General features: G+C 37.7%; 1 protein-coding gene across 1 annotated transcript; it reads right to left on the bottom strand.

Annotated features, from left to right (window-relative positions):
* Positions 1-1,512: 1,512 nt before the first annotated feature.
* Positions 1,513-17,980, bottom strand: LOC146665813 (phospholipid-transporting ATPase ID-like). Its single transcript, XM_085413578.1, has 28 exons — positions 17,580-17,980; positions 16,789-16,873; positions 16,503-16,561; positions 15,991-16,104; positions 15,518-15,616; positions 15,339-15,400; positions 15,156-15,228; positions 14,988-15,058; positions 14,820-14,902; positions 13,906-14,064; positions 13,651-13,739; positions 13,307-13,500; positions 12,987-13,195; positions 12,843-12,886; positions 12,598-12,763; positions 12,210-12,398; positions 11,977-12,092; positions 11,703-11,867; positions 10,762-10,873; positions 10,568-10,673; positions 5,882-6,032; positions 5,437-5,620; positions 5,090-5,313; positions 4,811-4,894; positions 4,440-4,685; positions 3,424-3,562; positions 3,008-3,138; positions 1,513-2,868 (listed from the first exon to the last, which is right to left on the bottom strand). The coding sequence occupies exons 2-28, from the start codon at positions 16,841-16,843 to the stop codon at positions 2,605-2,607; spliced, it is 3,588 nt and encodes a 1,195-aa protein (XP_085269704.1). The 5' UTR covers positions 16,844-16,873; positions 17,580-17,980; the 3' UTR covers positions 1,513-2,604.
* Positions 17,981-19,193: the final 1,213 nt, after the last annotated feature.

Below are 19,193 nucleotides of genomic sequence, written 5' to 3'. Positions count from 1 at the left end.
ATACGGTATATATATATATATATATATATATATATATATATATATATATATATATATATATATATATATATATATATATATATATATATATATGTTGGAAGTCTTGTTGTCTTCCAAAAAATGTTGCCAGTGGTGTGGAGAAGATCCCACATGCTTGCCCTGCCCAATGTCCAGTGTCTACCCACACATTTTGGTGGATTCCCAGACCAGCCTCTCTCAAAGCGGATATGACTAGTAAACTGAGAACCATTGTGCTATGGTCGGCATCATTCCAGCTTGTTTACATTATCGACCTTACAGTCACAGGTGAGGATGCAGAATTCACAGCCGATGTACAACAGTGCACCTGGAAATTGAAGATCCAACTATACAGTCAAAATAAGCTGCAGAGGATTTGTACACATGTCATCAGAGCTTTTCTGGGAGTGGGAATGTTAGTCAGTGGCTCTGACTCAAAAAAAAAAAAAAGAACTCTAATTGGGCCTCAACTGTGAAAAGAGCATAACATTTGCCGGATGTCTGGAACGTTCTGGAGATACTGTGTGCCTATCAGTGAAATCTTGAAGAAGGGATTCCCTTGCACCCACTCGACAACCCAGAAAAGTGTCACAAGCGGACTGCTCCATAGAGTTTAAGCTGCAGATTTCTCACATGCAACAAAGGGATATAAACACCTAGTGCTATGAACAAACTAACCTATTATCATACATACTTTTCATACTACATAACTTTACATCCACACATCAGCAACAAGTCCATTTTTTGAATGTTTGTGGCAAAATCTGGAAAAATATGAGATAACAACTAAATTCAAACATTTTCCTCTAATTTATACATATAAAGACCACATCCTTACACCTCTTTTTAAACTTCTTTATCATTTGACAGAGCTTCAGTTTTGATAAGCATACTTTTAATTGCCACCAACTTGGAGCTTGCTGATCCTTAACAAAGAAGGCATCTGGTCTGTGTCCCATTAGAAGTCGAGGAACTGCTGAGGCATTATCCACAGTGAGCAGTAATGAGAATAAAACTGAGGGACCAGTTCTTTTACTGAGGGCATCAACTGTTCTAATCTGGTCTAAATGTGTAGATACAATGCAACAATGAAAACAGATTGATCCACAAGTCTGAGCTTTGTGATTCAACACTTCCTGATAAGTTGATAAAACCACACATTTATTTCAAAGAATTTCTGTCTTGGTTCATGTTGTCTTTGAAACAGAATTAATTATTCATTGCATAGTGTGTGACTGAAGTACACATAAGTAAATTCAGCAGGATGGGACAGATAGAAGTAAATAAATAAGTTCAACAAAAAGTCGAGAAACTAGTGAAATAAAGCTGTTGTCAAATTCATGTAACCGATGAAAGGAAACCTTGGCCTGTTGAGGGATACAGTCAGGAACTATAACAACATTTTCAACATCTCCAGCTGCGGAAATGTTTTGGTCTCGATTGATTAAGTCAATAAAAGACAGCAAAGTGAAAGAGTCAATTTTGAAGGGCTTTATTAATCAACACAGTGTGAAAACAGTGTATGAGTTCAGAGTTCACAATCCTTGTGTGTCATTAACTGCTTTTACTGTGTAGAGTGTCAACAAAGAGGAAGCTAACACATACACTACTGTGTTTTTCCATAAACAAATAAATTACAGCTCAACTGACTGCTGATGATCAGCTGGAACTAGAAAAAGCAATTTATTACTCAGAGAGTCTGAGCAAAGTCTTAACATGATGAAGAAAATTAATACAGCCATCCTGAACCATGGTCCAAATGATTTAACAACTGTTATTGACTATAATCCACATCTGCTTGAAGCCTGGATTAGAAAATTAGATATCTGCTTTTTATACCAATCCCCTCTTCCAGAATTCAGTTCCTTGCTAAATATTTAAACACATTTTATTCTGGTTTTCTCTTTTAAAAATAAGGTTATGAAAAGGCAAAAAAAAAAAAAACAGTTACAGAGATAAGACTAATAACTGGCTGTCCGCTGTGAACAATGTGACTGTAGTGGTGCCAGGTTAAGTTATACATTCATGAAGGACTGAATGTTAAATTATTAACACAGTATAATAATAATCCTCATGTAAATAACTACAGTGTATAAACTATACTAAACTATATATAATGTATAGTACAGTATTCAAGATCACTGCCTACACACACCTTTTTAGTATATACTTTGTATTAAAAATCAATAAAACTTCCTATATTTGTAATTTCTCAGCTATCTAGTTTGAAAACCTATTTCAAAACTAAGAAAAAACTAAACAAAACAAACTACATCTACCTTTTTTAATCCTAATCCACAAGCCAATTGTATTTGTAATGAAATTAACTAAAACCAGGGTAGAACATCTTTGCAAAATCTTCAAGTGTGCTTTAGAAACTGGCCAGTAATAATTCAAGTTGCACAATATGAAAATTGTACTTAATAAGTACAAAAATAAAAACAACCATTCTGAGGCAAACAACATTTTCACAGAGATATCAACATTCACACATTATAAGACACCATCTTTTCTTCAGTGCCAGGTTGACTCCAGTGTTAGGAAAATAAAATACTGTCTGTGTTTCAGTCCCTGTCTGCTTCGGTTTTAGGGACTGTGACCCTGTGACTCCTCAGCTTCCTCAGCAATAGTGCGGTAGTGCTGTGGCTGATTTTGAAATATGGAAGAGTCTGTCTGGGTGAACAGAGGAGTTCTCTTGGTGGAGCGTTTCATCAGGAATTTTCTAGATGTTACTAGATCACCGTAGCCCTGGGAGTGAGAGAAGGCGTAACCTGACCGAGTACTACGCCTTCTCCGTAAGCGACGAGGTGCCGGTACAGGCAACTCCTCTGTACGCATCTTATACCTCACCTAGAAAAAAGAAACAAGGGATTTTAATTTTTTTTTAATGTAGACTTTTCACTATGGATACGCTACTTTCTGGTGTACAAGACAAAAGGGTTAATAGAAGACAAGATGCTTTTACATGCTGCCCCAAGTGTTTTTTTACCTTATCATTAATGGTAGGACGAAGCTGTATAAATATGAAGCGGAAAGCAACAACAGGCAGGATACAGAGAACGAATGTCAGGAATATGGTGAGCCACACATTAGGCTGGTTCAGAGAGTTTCTTGTTGTGCCTGAAATCCAATAATGTCAGAATCACATAATGTTACAGTATTACAGTATATAAGAAAGTAACTTCACAAACTGCAAAAATGGATGATGAAATTTAAATACACAATCCCAGGATACAGCCAGCACAAATCTAACCTTTTTTGTCTAAATGCTAGTTCGCATAACCCTGTTTTAATGTACTCATGTCTCCTTTAAAGTACCAATATTTTAGAATAGAAAAAAACTTGATAACTTCATTAAATTAACATTAAAGTGGCAAACATACTAAATATAGTAAATGTACTTACCAATGAAGGGGAAAGAAGACGTGAACATATAAAACATGCCATTGCTGCACATGGTTAATGTGATGGAAAAGTAGGCCACCATGCTTCCCCACACAAAAAAATGGTTCACTGCTGTCCAGTAATAGGTGTCAAGACACAGCTGAAAAGTATTTACTTTTATCATTATTAATGTCCTGTGTACTTATTTCTTTACATAAACTCAAATTTAGAGACTGACATAGAATGGAAATGTTTCTGTTACAGCAGATTAGTCTGTAGACTAAGTAGCCTCTTTGTTAGGTACCCTCGGTTCAACTGTTTATTAACCAGCCAATCAAATGGCAGGAACTCAATGCTTTTGAACATGTACACGTGGTCAATACTACCTGCTGGAGTTTAGACTAAGCATCAGGGAGGTAAAAAAGCTAATTAAGTTACTTTGAATGTGGTGTGGTTTTGCGTGCTAGATTGGGTATTTCAGAAATTGCTGATCTACTGGCATTTTCCCACACAATTATCTCTAGGGTTTACAAGGAATAGTTCTATAAGAGAAACCATCCAGTGAGCAGCAGTTCTCTGGGCAAAGATTGTTGATGCCAGAGGAGAATTGACAAAATGCTTCAAGATGATAGGAAAACAACATGGCAACCATGGCATACAGAAGAACAAAAGCATTGCCTGGTATCATAAATCTCAGTAACATTTAGATGGTAGGGTCAGAATCAACATTTGTATCAATACTTCAGGCTTTTTTTGAAAATTTGCCATAATGAAAATGAGCAGTTCTGCAGGCAAAAAAGGCCCAAAGTGATAATAACCGCGTGCACCTAATAAAGTATCTAATGAGTGCACATGGATTTATGGTATAGAAATGCATAAATAAAACCGTTAAATGCAATTTTTTCTCAAAGCAGTGCAGTTCACTGAAAAAAAACTGGAGGACAAATAATGTGGCAAAGTTTTGTGATTCTCTATGTTTTCACAATAAATATGTCATTTCCAAGCATGCCTCTGGTAACGAGACCTGTGTTTCTCACCTGTGTGTACACCACAATGAGCAGACAAGTCTGTGCCAATAAAGCAAAAGACTGATAGTCAGCAATCTCTTTTCCATCATCTCTGACTGTGTCATGCATGGAAGCCCATGGAATAAAAAAGAGGATTAAGGAACTGTAGCAGCTGTGCATTACACAGCTCACAAAAGCTTTCTTATTGAAGTATTGGTTCTTCTGGCCTGGAGCGTAGAGCTGAGGATGGTATAAACTCCAACGGTCATTTACATCCTGCACAAAACAAGTTTTAGTGAAAGAGATGAGAAAGCTCAGTGGACACAGAGACCTGAGTATGAGACGATAATCTGGTTTATGTAAGTCAACCAAAAACTGATAGTTAATTGTAATCTACATACCTGGTCAAACAGACACATGCCAAGGACTGGAAGAGCTGTGTAAACCATATTGTAGAAGGTGATGAACCAGTCCTCATAAACAGTCTGTGAACAACCACAATGAACATTTAAGTACAACATAAAGAAAAGGTGAATGTGAATCAAGTTATTTGTTTCATTTGTCCTGCATCATTTGAAACTTTTTTGCATTTCTCTCATTGAGATTGATAAACACTTTATGTCCCATTACAAAAGCTACTTAAATTACATTATAGTATAGTTACAATACATATATCTCACCTGTGCAGAAAAACCACAAAAGAAGGCGTACCAGAATTGGACAAGCGTAAAAGTGAAGTTTTTGTAAAAGAAATATCCAAGGAACTTGCACATGCGGATGTAGGACCAGCGGCCATGCACCAGCAGGAGGCGCTGAAGGTAACGGAACTGGGCAAAGGAATAGTCGCTGGACAGCACTGCCTGCATGCCTTCCTGCCCACTGATACCTACACCAATATGAGCAACTGGCAGGCAGAAAAGGAAGCAAATAAAATACACAATAAAATACACAATATCAGCTATATATTTCCCAGCTGGATAGTTGTAATGAAAATACAGCTCTGTATATTGGTGACTTCACAGGTTACCCTTTATCATGCTGACATCATTGGCTCCATCCCCAATAGCAAGAGTGACAGCCTGCTTGTATTTCTTGACCAGCTGAACCACTTGGGCCTTCTGCAAAGGAGTGACCCTGCAGCAAATCACTGTCTGACACATGCATGCTGTCCTCAGCAGCTCCAACCTCAAGTTCTTCTCCAGTGCAAAAGCCTGATGATGAAGGAAAGAATTGATGGAGTTAGGTCATCTGTCAAGATTCTGTAGTGCAACCTTAAAACCTCAAGAGAATTCCATTCATTTCTACATTCATCTCTAAGTTTAAGAAACATAAGAGAATCGGACTTTAAAAAAAAAACCCAATATGTATTTTCTGATCACACAGTGTGACCTCTACAGGTCAACTAGCAGGGGATTTTCAGCATTTGCTGACAATAGTAATATTGCTAAAAAGAAAAGAAAAAAAAATCTTACCAGACTGTGCCCATTTATAATTAGTCCATAATCTCCATCCACCTTCTCATCCTGCATAGTCTCTGTCTTTTTAAGCCAAAACAGGCCTACTCGAGATTTAAACACAGATGGCTCCTCTGCTGCTTCAGGACACATTTTTCGTCGTGCATTCCTGAAAACATGAGGACAGAAAACATGACCTCATAAAAAGTTCACAATTCATTTGTTAACTATATTTTTCTTATAGACAACAATGAAGATATAAGATGAGCCTAAAGATTAACAGGCTAACAGTGTTTAATTTTAAAAAATATTTTCTATCCTCTTAATTGCCGATTTTAGACACATTTTGCCTTTAGTGGCCTCTCTTCTCCATTAAAAAGAGTGTCAAAAATATCTAAACCAACCTTTTGAGACGGACTGTATTTGCACACATTGTGTTTCCATTTATACAATTATTATTTTATTTTTAATTCAATCAAACATGCACAACGCTGAGGATGACTTTGGTTTGACTGTACTTGTATTCAGTCATCAATCAAACCACTCATCCATTTTGGCACTTATCAGCGACAGTAGTCTAAGTAGACATGTCAAAACCTCCCTTACAATGGCCACATCTTCTACCTCTTGTAAGTGCACAAGGAGGTATTGCCAAGCCAGCTGTTCTGAATCTCCCCCACAGCATCCTAACAAGAAGTCTGAACCCATACACCCTTCAGAAGTAGCTTATTCCCATTCCTTGTAACCACAATCTTAATTTTTCACATTACTACCCACCGTGGAGGAACATAGATGATGGTAGGAATGTTCAATCCCAACCTAGTAACCACAACCATGTAAGGCATGGATGTCGAGCTTTGGTTTTAATGGTTGTGATGAGTTATACAGAATTTACAGAGGGGTAGCATGAAATTATCCCTTGCCACCCCAAGTGCCACCCCAGTTTTGCATATGACAGTGTTGTTTATTAAAATAAGATAGCATTAACATTTTGAGCGTAGTTACAGTCAACGGTGAATATAAATGCTAAAACTGAATATATTGCATAGTGTTACCCCCCTCCACCATTAACAAATGGTTCAGCCCATAGCAGGACCGGCTTTTTTCTTGATTTAGCAAGCGATGCTTGCGATTGTGCCAGAGCACATTTTGAACTAGTGATGGTAAAATTTATTCTTTTTACTGAATCGAATTTTAATGAGTCTAGACCGTCCCATACAGACAAACTTGCCGTTTATTTTGCAAATCGAGCTCAACACTGCCCCTAGCGTCCTGGAGCACTTCCGTTGTGTTTTGGAGTTTGCAAGTGTTTTTGAGTTTGCAAGTGTTTTGGATTTTGCAAGTGTTTTGGAGTTTGTACGTGTTTTTTAGTTTGCAAGTGTTTTGGATTTTGCAAGTGTTTTGGAGTTTGTACGTGTTTTGGAGTTTGCATGTGTTTTTTAGTTTGCAAGTGTTTTGGAGTTTGCAAGTGTTTTGGATTTTGCAAGTGTTTTGGAGTTTGTACGTGTTTTTTAGTTTGCAAGTGTTTTGGATTTTGCAAGTGTTTTGGAGTTTGTACGTGTTTTTTAGTTTGCAAGTGTTTTGGATTTTGCAAGTGTTTTGGAGTTTGTACGTGTTTTGGAGTTTGCATGTGTTTTTTAGTTTGCAAGTGTTTTGGAGTTTGTACGTGTTTTGGAGTTTGCATGTGTTTTTTAGTTTGCAAGTGTTTTGGAGTTTGTACGTGTTTTTTAGTTTGCAAGTGTTTTGGAGTTTGTACGTGTTTTTTAGTTTGCAAGTGTTTTGGATTTTGTACGTGTTTTGGAGTTTGTACGTGTTTTGGAGTTTGCATGTGTTTTTTAGTTTGCAAGTGTTTTGGAATTTGCATGTGCTTTGGAGTTTGCATGTGCTTTGGAGTTTGCAAGTGTTTTGGAGTTTGTACGTGCTTTGTCTCTAGGGGCCACCGTAGGGTTAGTGAGTGCTGAGTGATTCGCTTACGCTAAGATTCACACAGTAAAGGAGGGGGTGAGTAGCTCAAATGTGCTGTTAGCATGTTAGCAGAGCGATGCTACCCAGTTCAGAGCAGAAATATTTTTGTTAAGATACTGGATGTTGTGTTTTTTTCCACAATTTTAATTATAAGCTAGATATATTTCTACTAATGAAATTAGTTTGCTAACAGCAACAGGGATGAGTCAGTGAGTCAGTTGGGCATGTGAATCATGATTCATGAGTCAGTGAAGTGATTCTCGAGTATTGAACGATTCGTTCATGATTCGTGCATCACTATTTTCAACAACACCATGGGAATTTCAGATTTCACACAGGTGGTTGAATGTTACACTCTGGAAATGGAATGATGGTGAGTGTTATTAACCCTCTGTGGTCCACGGACACGCTGCACCTCCAAATCACATGACTGATTTAAATAGACACAGCAACAAGCTGCAGCCACGCTGAGTCTCTATTTCAGCCCATATTGAAAGTTTTTAAAGTTTAATTACAGCCCAGTAAATCCAGAGTTATGATAATATATATAAGCCACGTTTTTTTCTATGTGTATGTGGTTTTTGTTAAAGTGTTTTCTAAGGACAGCGCAAAAACAGTAAAGAAAGAAAAAAAAAGCCACCTCTTTCGTGTCGGTGGAAAAATGTACCATGTCGACCAATTTAAAAAAAAGTCAACAGGTGGGTTTTGGTTGTTTAGGGAGAGGGAAAAGTTTTGGAAGTGACGGTAATGGCAGCGAGACAGAGCGAGCGAGTGTGTGCGAGAGAGAGAGTTTAGATGTGGGAGATTTGTGACGTTTAGTGTGGAGTGTATAGTTAGTGTGTTGTGTTGTCTTGTGTAGTTGTTCTGTTGTGTAGTTGTTGTTTTGTTTTGTGTGCCAGTGAGGGCACTAATGAATGTCACAAAGGCATATTGCATTGTAAACACTGTCACTAAGTAGAAACCAGCGGAGTGATACACCTCCTGTTGTCAGGCCTGCAGGTTTATCCCTGTGCTGTTCTCCTCTGTCTTCTGGTGGAAAAACATTTTTTTTACTGACACACATAATTTGCGACACCTGATTGTTCTCTCATTTTAGTTTTAGTAATATTTTTAAATGGTTGTACAAAATGAAAAAAAAAAGGCAGGTGTATTGGCTGCATTATTAGATAAATAGTTGTATATGTTTATAAAATGTACAATTTATATTTGCATTTCAAGTTATAAAAATTTGCTCAACATATCTGTGTTTTTTTACAGTAAAAAAAAATACTACTAGTGTGGAGGTATGTAATAACGACAGGAGAGGTCTCAGTGTCTCACTCCAACTTTATTAACTGACTCTCAGAACTTCACATACAGTAAGCGCCAAAATCTCCACCCCAGCACTTCCCTTCAACTTGGGTGTGAGTGGAGCCACCTGGTGGTCCGCCACACTAGGATTTTAAGTTCTTTTTGTGATTTCAGATCAGTAATACTAATGCAGTACGTCAGTGAAAAAACAACTAAACTCAGTTGAGCTGAAAAGACTGATACCAAACAAGGCAAGGGGAAAAAATAAAATGAAACAATCTGAGGGTGAAATACAAATGTAAACTCAAAAGGACTCAAAAATGACCGGTTGTATTTCAGACCTCAGTGTGTTAATCCAACAAATCATGGAAAATTAGGTTTAAATTTTTGTTTATGACAGCGCAGATTTCTGACATTTGGTGTAATTTAAGCTGTAACAATGTGATTGTTTTCTAACAAAAAACAGTGTGAAACTTAAGTTAGACTTGTGTTTATAAATGAACCGCCCCATGTTGTGTAGATTTCTGGATTTTATACTTATTGGGCTACATATTTATTTATTATACAGGCTATACAGTACATAGAATCAAAACTCACATGTTTTATGTAACTAAAGTGTTTAATTATGTGGGATACAGACACTAATTAAGTTATAGACTATATTTATATGAAAAACATGTATACTTACTGCATTTAAATCATTTTAACCATGTGTAACCACCTGCATATGTGTGTGGAGAAAAAAAAAGACTTTGATTTTGCCACCCTATTTGATTTCTTTTCCACCCTCATGCCACCCTAAGAAAATTTCTCTAGATCTGCCCCTAAGTAAAGCAGCAAATTTTGATATACAGTGGTCCCTCGCTATAACGCGGTTCACTTTTCGTGGCCTCACTGTTTCGCAGATGTTTTTTGTGCAATTTTGCATGGTGGTTTTTTTTTTGTTTTTTTTTTGTTTGTTTGTTTCTTTAAACAGCACGTTGTGTTGTGCATCCTGATTGGCTGTAGACCACTGTCAATCAATCTCGTGCCTCCTGTACAGTAAAGAATGCGTTCAGCTTGTCAAATTTGTAGTGTTTGTTTGTACATTTTCTCCCCGACAAACACAACAATGTCGACGAAACGTTTTGCACCGGTTTCATTCTATTATAATGGACTTATTTTTCTATGAAGGTTTGAACTTGAAACAAGAGAGAAGTGTGAAAATGTTCATGCCTGTCTGAGAAAACTGTACAAACAAATATTGTAAAACAACAGCTACAAATTTATCTTACAGCTGTAGGAAAAGTAACTTAATGAATCAAGCCTCAAATGGTTGAGTTCCTGTTCGTGCTGTTCTAGTTAATTTAAGTTTACTGAAATTCATAAACTGACAAATTGCATCATTAATTGTATGATGAAAAAGCCTCTGATTGACAGTTGATCCTTATCTGTTTCTAACCGACTCACTGTAGCTCCTCTTTGACTCCTTCAGCAGTGTTGGCTGAGACAACAAAGACATCCTTCATCTCCCCTCTTAGTATGTTACAGGAATAGCCAATGTTCTCTGCTGTCTCTGTTGAACAGTAAAATAATTTTCAATCAATAAATCTTAAATCTACAAAAAAAAGCTTAAATAAGAAGAAACATAAAGTGACACTGACCTTGCTTATCTCCAGTTAACACCCAGATTTTGATGTCAGCTTTAGCCAGTTGCTCAATGGTCTGTGGTACACCATCTTGCAACTTGTCCTCCACAGCTGTCGCTCCCAACAGCTAAAGCCACAGATGTAGTTGTGATTTATACATTTATGACAAATTATGCTGGTTTCGCTGTAACATTAGTGCACAATCTAAAGCTGGGGTGTCAAACGAACCCAGGTGCCAGGATCAACCTGGCAAATACTTTAATCTGGAAACAACTTTGGAAAAAGGATGGCATTCTGGAGGACATTCTGGGAAAACAAACCACCAGAATTCTTCTGTACCTTTACACATTCACGTCTTACAATTTAAGCTCAAAGATTTATGCTGATAGATTTCTTTCATTTACTACAGAAGCATTTCTTATCATTGTAAATGACCATGGCAGACCCGATGGCATGAACATGATCTTCAGCATACTTTATTAACACTCACACGGTTGCTGTGCAAACACACACTGAGCTGCAGCTCTCCTGCTGCCAGCTCAACATTACCACAAAAACAACAGCATTTACCAGAACTCCTAACTTTTAAGCCGGCTAGGCGTGATTGCAGATGCCACGCAGGTGGGTCAATCGTCCCTGCAGCAGTATCGCAAACCACACCCCGCCACAATCATGTAAGAAAATCTGAGGTGTTGAAATTGAACTTCTTTTTTTATTGTAAGATATCTCAAGGTAAAATGTATAGTTAAACTTATTAACATTGACTGGAGACAAGCAGAGTTTGACTGGTCCAGCCCATTTAAGATGAAATTGGGCTATATTTCCCCCCGATGTAAAATTAATTTGACATCCCTGGTACGTATAATTTCTGGAAAACTATCAGTAGGTCATCAAGCAGCAAATTGGTCTGTCAGATGATCTAGCGATGTGACAAAGTTTTCAGCACATGTACTAACCATCATATCTTTCTCTATCTCTTCATAAAGTTCATCAAGTTTTTCTTCACGTCCCTCCATGGCAACACTGGCCTCATGTTGGCGATGTTTCCAATCTATCATGTAGGTCTTGTCTAAGTCCTTATATGCCAGAGCAAGTGTACGGAGGCCATCACCTGCATACTCCTGTTTTTGTTTGATAATCGAAAGAAGTCGAATGTTAAATTACATTAATTATATTAAAATTTCATTGATTTTAGCTTCAAGCTACTTTTATATGCTTTGGATCACTCACATTGAGGTGGTTAGTGGTTACTTCCATCAGTTTGTTACAGGAGGGGTGCAGTCTTTCAAAGATCATGGTGTCTGCACCTTTGCAGTATAGAGTCAGCTTCCCCTCTGGGCTGCGCACTGGAAGTGACAGGGAAAGTTAGAAAGTTTGACGTAATGCATGCAGAAAAAGAAATTGTCTATCTTCTGAATATACGAAGTATGGCCAAAATAAGTATGGTTGACACCTTATCTCACCTATCACTGACATCCTCTTCCTCACATTACTGAAGTCCAGAATGGCCAGAAGTTCATAGATGACTTGTTTGCCCATCTCTACTACTGTGATGGTTTCTGGTGTGCGTGATCGGAACACAAATCCAAAGTTTCTTGCAGCAGTCACCAGAGCGCCTTCATCAGGTGACTGAGCCTGATAATTGAGCTCTCCTACCAGGTAAAACAGAGATGACAATTTAATTGGCATATAAGGGTAAAAATTTGAACATTTGCATGGTGGAGCACATTTCCATGTACCTGTATGTCTTTTATTGCACTGAATTTGGAGTTTTTAGATAGACTCCAAGAATATTTCGAAATTCTCCTGAAATGTAAATGAAATGAAGATGTCTTTTAGGGGACCCCTCACCCTCTTTCTTTTCCTCAGGCATAACAGTGTGACACAGGGATAACAAGCGGAAGAACTCCTGAGTCTCAGGGTTTCCACTTCTCACCATCTCCACCAGTCTGTGGTCATGAAAGCTGAACTTTGGATCAGCCAGATTGTTCCAGGAGAAGTCCACTCTCTCTGTCCTCTGCAAGAAAAGCCAAAACAACAAAGTTGGATCAATACTTTCTTTAAATAAGCTACACAATCATGCATTTTCCTCTCACCTCTGTAATTTCCACTCTTTCTCCAGAGAAGTCATAGAGGTCTCCTGAATATAAGATACATATACTGTAAAATGAATCATTTAAACAATGTTCATGTTTCCATTTGCCTCTGTGACAACTTTTTACAAAAGCAAAGCTGCTCACCGTAAGCTTTTCCATTAATGGAGCACTTGTTGAAAGTCATGATGTTCTGTGTCAGAGTGCCAGTCTTGTCACTGAAGATGTATTTAATCTGGCCTAGCTCCTCATTGAGTGTGGTGGTTCTTGCCTGAGCTGGAGTATCATTCTTAGGATAGTACATCTTCCTGTCCCAGTCTATTAAGAAGCTGTTTCCCAGACGAATGAACTCCACGCTAATAATGTAGCACAAATTGGTAAAATTTCAAAATGTGATACATATTAGCACAAGTCTCAAGTGTTCAAACCAACTTTGGTTGTTTTTTGGTTTAATCATTTTTACTTACCTGACGTAGAGTGAAATTGGTACCACTGTGTTAAGGACAATGACATAAGACCAGAAGATGAGGAATGATGAGAGAGGAGCATCAATGCCCGGTTCACGAGGAAGAAACATAGTGAACACAGAGCCCTCATTTGTTTCCCAGATTGCATTGCCAATGGTCAAAATGGAGCACATAGATGCCAGGAAACCAAAGATCTGATGGAATGAAAACATCAGACTTCTTGATTATTCAAACAATATTACTCTTGTCACTCAGGTGAAAAACAAATCACTGTCTTTAAGTTCTATATCTATAAGCTGAGACTTTGTGTGACTTTCTTTGTATTTGTGCTTGTGTAAACTCACACATAACACCAGAATATTCATCAGGTGATCAATGCTTGTCCGTTTGAATATTGACTTCCCGCTGTTCTGCATCAGTTTAGTGTCAGGACCTGGAAAGGATTATTAGTGTCAGATTTTCTTCTGCACACCTTCGCTGCATCTCCTTCCTGCTCTAGTCTCTTATGTACAACTTCAAACATTATTATCAGAGAAAACAATAGAAACTAGACCAAAAAGAATCACTCAAGTTGTACACAGTTGCAGTGCACAGTGTACCTCCAAAGATGACCAGACCGAAGCACCACTCAGTGTTCCTGAGAGTACAGCCTCTGAGCAGCACTTTGTCATTGTCCAAGGCATATCTTTCTCCGTTCAAAGTCAGAGTCCCTTTGAACTTGTCTAGACGGTTATTGGGAGGTTCACATCGCACTTCACCTGAGAAACAGAAATCAGTGTCAGCAAATAATTCTAAACAGTTCACAGGATAGTTAGAGGACAGCTTGAAGCAGTCTGTGTAGTCTCCTCCGACCTCTGGTATCAACAAGGGATTTTCACCTAGAGAACGGCTGCTCACTGGATGTCTTCTCTTTTGTGGACCATTCTCTGGAAACCTTACAGATGTGGGTTAATCCCAGCAGGTCATCAGTTTCTGAAATACTCAGACTCATCTGGCGCCAGCAACCATGTGACGTTCAAAGTCCCTTTAATCTACATTCTACCTAATTTGATAGCCAGTTTGAACTTCTGCAGATCATTTTAACCCTGTCCACATGTTAAAATGATTTGCTGATTAGATTAATTAGCAGGTGTGCAGGTGTACCTAATGAAGTGGCTAGTGTATGTAAACAGATCTATTCAAGTAAGCAACAAACAAACAACAAATAAATAAAACCCAGGATCTGCTTTTTACATTGGTAGAGAAAAGCAATACATGAGGATATGCATGGAAAGAAAGCGACTGGACGTCTTAAGTTTCAAGAAACGTAAAGAAGCCCAGTCGCTTTCTTTCCAAGATTCTTAGACTACCATGACCTGGATGACTGAAAACCTACACAGATGTGAGAAAATGTAATCACTCAGTAGAAGCTTAAACACTCTGTTTGTTTTTCTCCCCTCTGACATTTCCCAATGACAGAACCAGGTTTCACTTTTGAAAATCAGACTGTGTGTTGTTTCATTGAGATTCTCACCATTAAAGGCAGCGAGTGCCTCAATGTTGTCTCCCAGCTCTCCAGTTATAGTCAGAGCCTGTTTCACCTTCAGATTGGTTTCTCTGGGGGAGACCAAGGAAAATCCAAGACAGTGTTAGACATTAGTTGTCAACCTAGCATACAAACACCACAGTACAGCACACTTACCCATCTAGTTCAGCTGTTTCCACATAAACTAAATTAAGGGGCTCACTGCTAGACAGCAACAGAAGGTCTGCCTAAGAAATAAAAGCACTGAGTTTAGTTTGGAACTTACTTTTGAAATGAATTTCTTTCACTTGCTTCAAATCTTTACTATAGCCTCCCCAAACTTACTGTGATGAACTCATTATTCTCCAGTTTGACTATGTTCCCGACCTGAACATTCATCCATTTTTCATTTTTGAGTCTGTCAGGGAAGGGAACAAAGGCATACAACACAGAAATGAATCCAAAACAGCATAATTCTTCATACAAAAGGTATTCTTTTCTTTTTCATTTGGGTTTCCAAAGACTTACTGGCCATCCATGAGGACGTCCACCTTCCGGTTATTGACTTGTCCGTCACATTTGTGTCTGTTCTGCTCAGTTGACACAAGAAAAAGATACTGTTTGCTTCCAAATCTGATATTAGTTCCTTATTTTTGGTTTTCATAATGAGCAGGATCTCTCTATTGCTAATAACAATTTCAACGTACTATATCGTCACTGGCATCTTTGACTCCTGTTATAGACAGCACCAATATCAAAGGGACAGCTGTGGTGAACCATGGCAGAGAGGAGATTTGTGGGATCAACTGTCAACACACACACACACACACACACACACACACACACACACACACACACACACACACACACACACATACAGTTACATATGCTGTTTTAATACATTGATAATTGAGCTTTTAAGAATCTGAAAACTGAAAGCCTTAAAGCTCATTTCAGTGTATGGTTTACATTAAATAATGTGTTGAAAAAAATAATTTGATAAAGAAGGAAAATATGTGTCATTTCTAATTTTAAAATCAAATTACATTTTAAAAAGATGGTGTTCAATGTGGAGTTTGAACTCTGATTGTTTTATAAGCTAGTGTTTGCATTCACATAACTATCTGCAGCATAAAATAACTATTTTTAAGCATGCAATTCATTCTGACAACATGTCTACCTGAAGGATGAGCAGGAAGAGGAAGTAGGCATTAGCGAGCCTCCTGAACTGCTCAAAAAGATTAAGTGGCAGGAAGGTGAAGATGTTGTATTTGGAGGTCTTGATGGCATTGTTCTGAAGTTAAAGAAATCGACAGAGGAAAGTTACATGACTGATGTCAGTTTAACAACTGACATCAGTCATGTAACACAGCAACAAGGTACAGTAAAAATCCTAAGATTTCTAGGATTTCACTAATAATTGCCTACAACTCAGATTTATTCAACAAAACTTTTTATTATTTAGCTACAATTTATGTACAACTGATGCTTTGTATCTCAGTCATAACATGCAAATATACACAACTTTATGTTCATTGAGTGGTAAATGCAAAGAGTTGTCTTTGTGACACTTGACATTTGTTGTTGTTGAGTAATCAAATCCAAACAAGCAAAGCATTGAGCTGAGGGTGTGTCCAAAGCTTCTCTTGTCATCTGCTGAATAGGCATGATAACATTTGTCTATATACTTACAGCATAGCGGAAAGATAGGTTGAAAGTGCTGTCATTAGCCCGCAAGCATCTCTCCTTCTCTGTGAGAGAGTAAAGCAGTCAGAGCAGGAGAGAGTTTATGCTACTGTATGTTACAGCAGTACTGAGGAAAGACAAACTCAAATTTAAGTTTTGCAAACATTTCAGAGCTGAAAGCTGAAATGTGCACTGCATGTCACAAAAATAAATAAAACTAAAACTGTGACAGCCATAAAGTAACTGAACAATGCAGTAAAGTAGAGCAAAGTTTACGTGCATCTAATCTCACCTTCCTTATTTCTATGTCCGCACAACTGTCCAAAGTATGACAGCACAGTTCCCATCTTTAACTCAGGTTCTCCATGTTTTATAACCTGGAAAAAAGTCCACTTTTCAGTTCTAATTAGTGAGTCATTTCAAACCAAATGGGTTTCTATATCAAAAGGTGAGGCAAAAGTGAGAGGGAACCAGTTAATTCCTGGAAGGTCATGTTTGTTTAGAACTGCGATCTAATGTTTAAAAATTAATAGAGAAAAGGTGGAACTATTTAATATGTACAGCACACCTTTTAAAATGGCGATGAGGGAAAGACAAAACATCCCAAAAATAATAATCCTGAGCTTTCACAAAGCCAAAAATATCTCTCCAGCTATAGGCAGACATATAACATTCACATACTTGACAAGATTTCCACCCCTCCCCACAATTTATCTTTGCTCCAAAGCTGTAAAGATACAGAGGCCTTTTAAACTCTTGGTACTGTAGTTAAACATAAGGTGCAATAATCCCTTACTACACAGATTAAGATAAAGATGTACCCTTGACCATTTGACTTGCCCAGTAATCTACCAATAATAATATGCAGGTGTTGTAATTTTATAGAATTTTACTGGAAAAATGTTTATCAGTGGGACATAAAGAATACAAAATGTTGACAATGAAATGCATAACAGCACAAAAAGTAATTAACTACCTAACTTTTCAATTGATACCTAATTTCTTAAGAAGGAAAAACAAAATCTGCGGAAGCAACAACTCATTCGTTGGCATGTTTCAACTGATCCTTCTTCTTGTACTCACAAAAATATTAGATCAGTCTGAATGATGTCAGGTTTAAAGGGTTCAGATTCTGAGATGGTTCCTGACAAAAAAAAAAAAAAAAAATCATAGCATCATAATTTTCTGAGTTTGAAAACAAATGAAACTTCGTCACATACCTGAAACAACAATATAACTTCTCTTGTCCCCTGGGTCCTCCTCGCACACAGATAAATGTGTTTGAATAAAGAAGACAGTGAAAAAGATAAAGATTTTAACCCTCCTTTTACTTACGTCTTTGATAAAGCAAATCCCGGCCTTTGTCTATTGCCTGGAAAGCCAAGTGTCAGTTTAGTCCCAAACAGAGAAAGGAAGTTCAACTGAGGCCTCCACCAGGATAAAAGACAACAGGAACAACAGGTGAAGCATTGTAGTCGCACCTACACCAGAAGTTTCAGGTTCATACAGGAAGACCAGGGATCCCCTGCACCTAACAGCTCAGAGCTTGTGTAAACAGCACAGTGATCTTTGGACTTGGATTTTGAGTAGGTGCAGGACAGAAAAGGCAGTAAAACAACAGCAAAGGTGAAGTGCTTCAGCTAATCAGAGGGAATGTTATCATAATCATGTATGTAACACAACCTGCAGTGGCTGCACACTGTTCAGACTGAACAGTTGTTCAGTTTTAGCTTCTTAAATTCAGTTAATTTTACCTCTTTGTGACCATAAGAAAACCCTAGTAGGCTGCTTTTAATATAAATTAAATATAATTATGTATTTAACTACTTACTACCAAGTGGTTATTACAGCTTGAAATAGGTTGACTTCATGCCTGATATGTAGATCCAGGGGACCTCAACATGACCCTCTTACTTAGTGTGGTTGTGTGTGTGCATGCTCTCTGATTGGTAACAACAAACTGGATGAATGAAAGCACATTTGATATGAGAGGACATGCAAGCGTATTAGGTTTCTAAATGGTCAAAACACGCTGCCAGAAGTGAATCTTTACAAATGCACATGGATGTTAACAAAATGTTAAATTTCTGTGGCATGTTTGTGATAAGACATTTTTAATACAGTTTTTTGTGATAAGACATACTTGTAATGATTTCTTAGATTTCTTCCCCCAGGGTGGAATGAATGTACAATATAGATCTTTATTAACTTAAAAAAGAAGAATTGGGTGCATGAGTTGAGTTTTACTTAGGGTTTTCTCTAATCCACACAGGGCCAAAGTATACATAAAGGCTCAAGTATATACATACACCCCTGATAATCCCTGGGTAAGTATCCCTTATGAACTTGTATCTTGACTAGATGTTTTTGGTAACAACAAGCTTCTGAGAAAATTCTGGGTGAATTTTTGAGCACTCTTGTCAAAATTGGTTGGCTTCCTGGCATGGACCTGACTTGTAGTCATTCTCACCAGGAATAAGGTTGGAGTTTTGGGAAGACTAGTCCAGAAACATAATGCCATTAAACTTAGTTAAACATTAAATGTTAATGTGTGTTTGGGATCATCGTCCTGTTGGAACACCCAATTGTGTCCAAGTTTGTCACACTGTCTTCTGAAAGAAACCTTTGGTGGTGACACATTTGAATAACCTGTATTTACAAATGTTTGAAGTGATAATCTTGCATTCTGCATTTCTT

This window comes from Rhamphochromis longiceps, linkage group LG7 (assembly GCF_057381845.1).
Source record: "Rhamphochromis longiceps isolate RC_006_pf linkage group LG7, R_longiceps_female_GT1.1, whole genome shotgun sequence".
Lineage (NCBI taxonomy): Eukaryota > Metazoa > Chordata > Actinopteri > Cichliformes > Cichlidae > Rhamphochromis > Rhamphochromis longiceps.
Note: the sequence above shows the minus strand (reverse complement) of the source record. Positions and strands in the feature narration are given on the sequence as shown.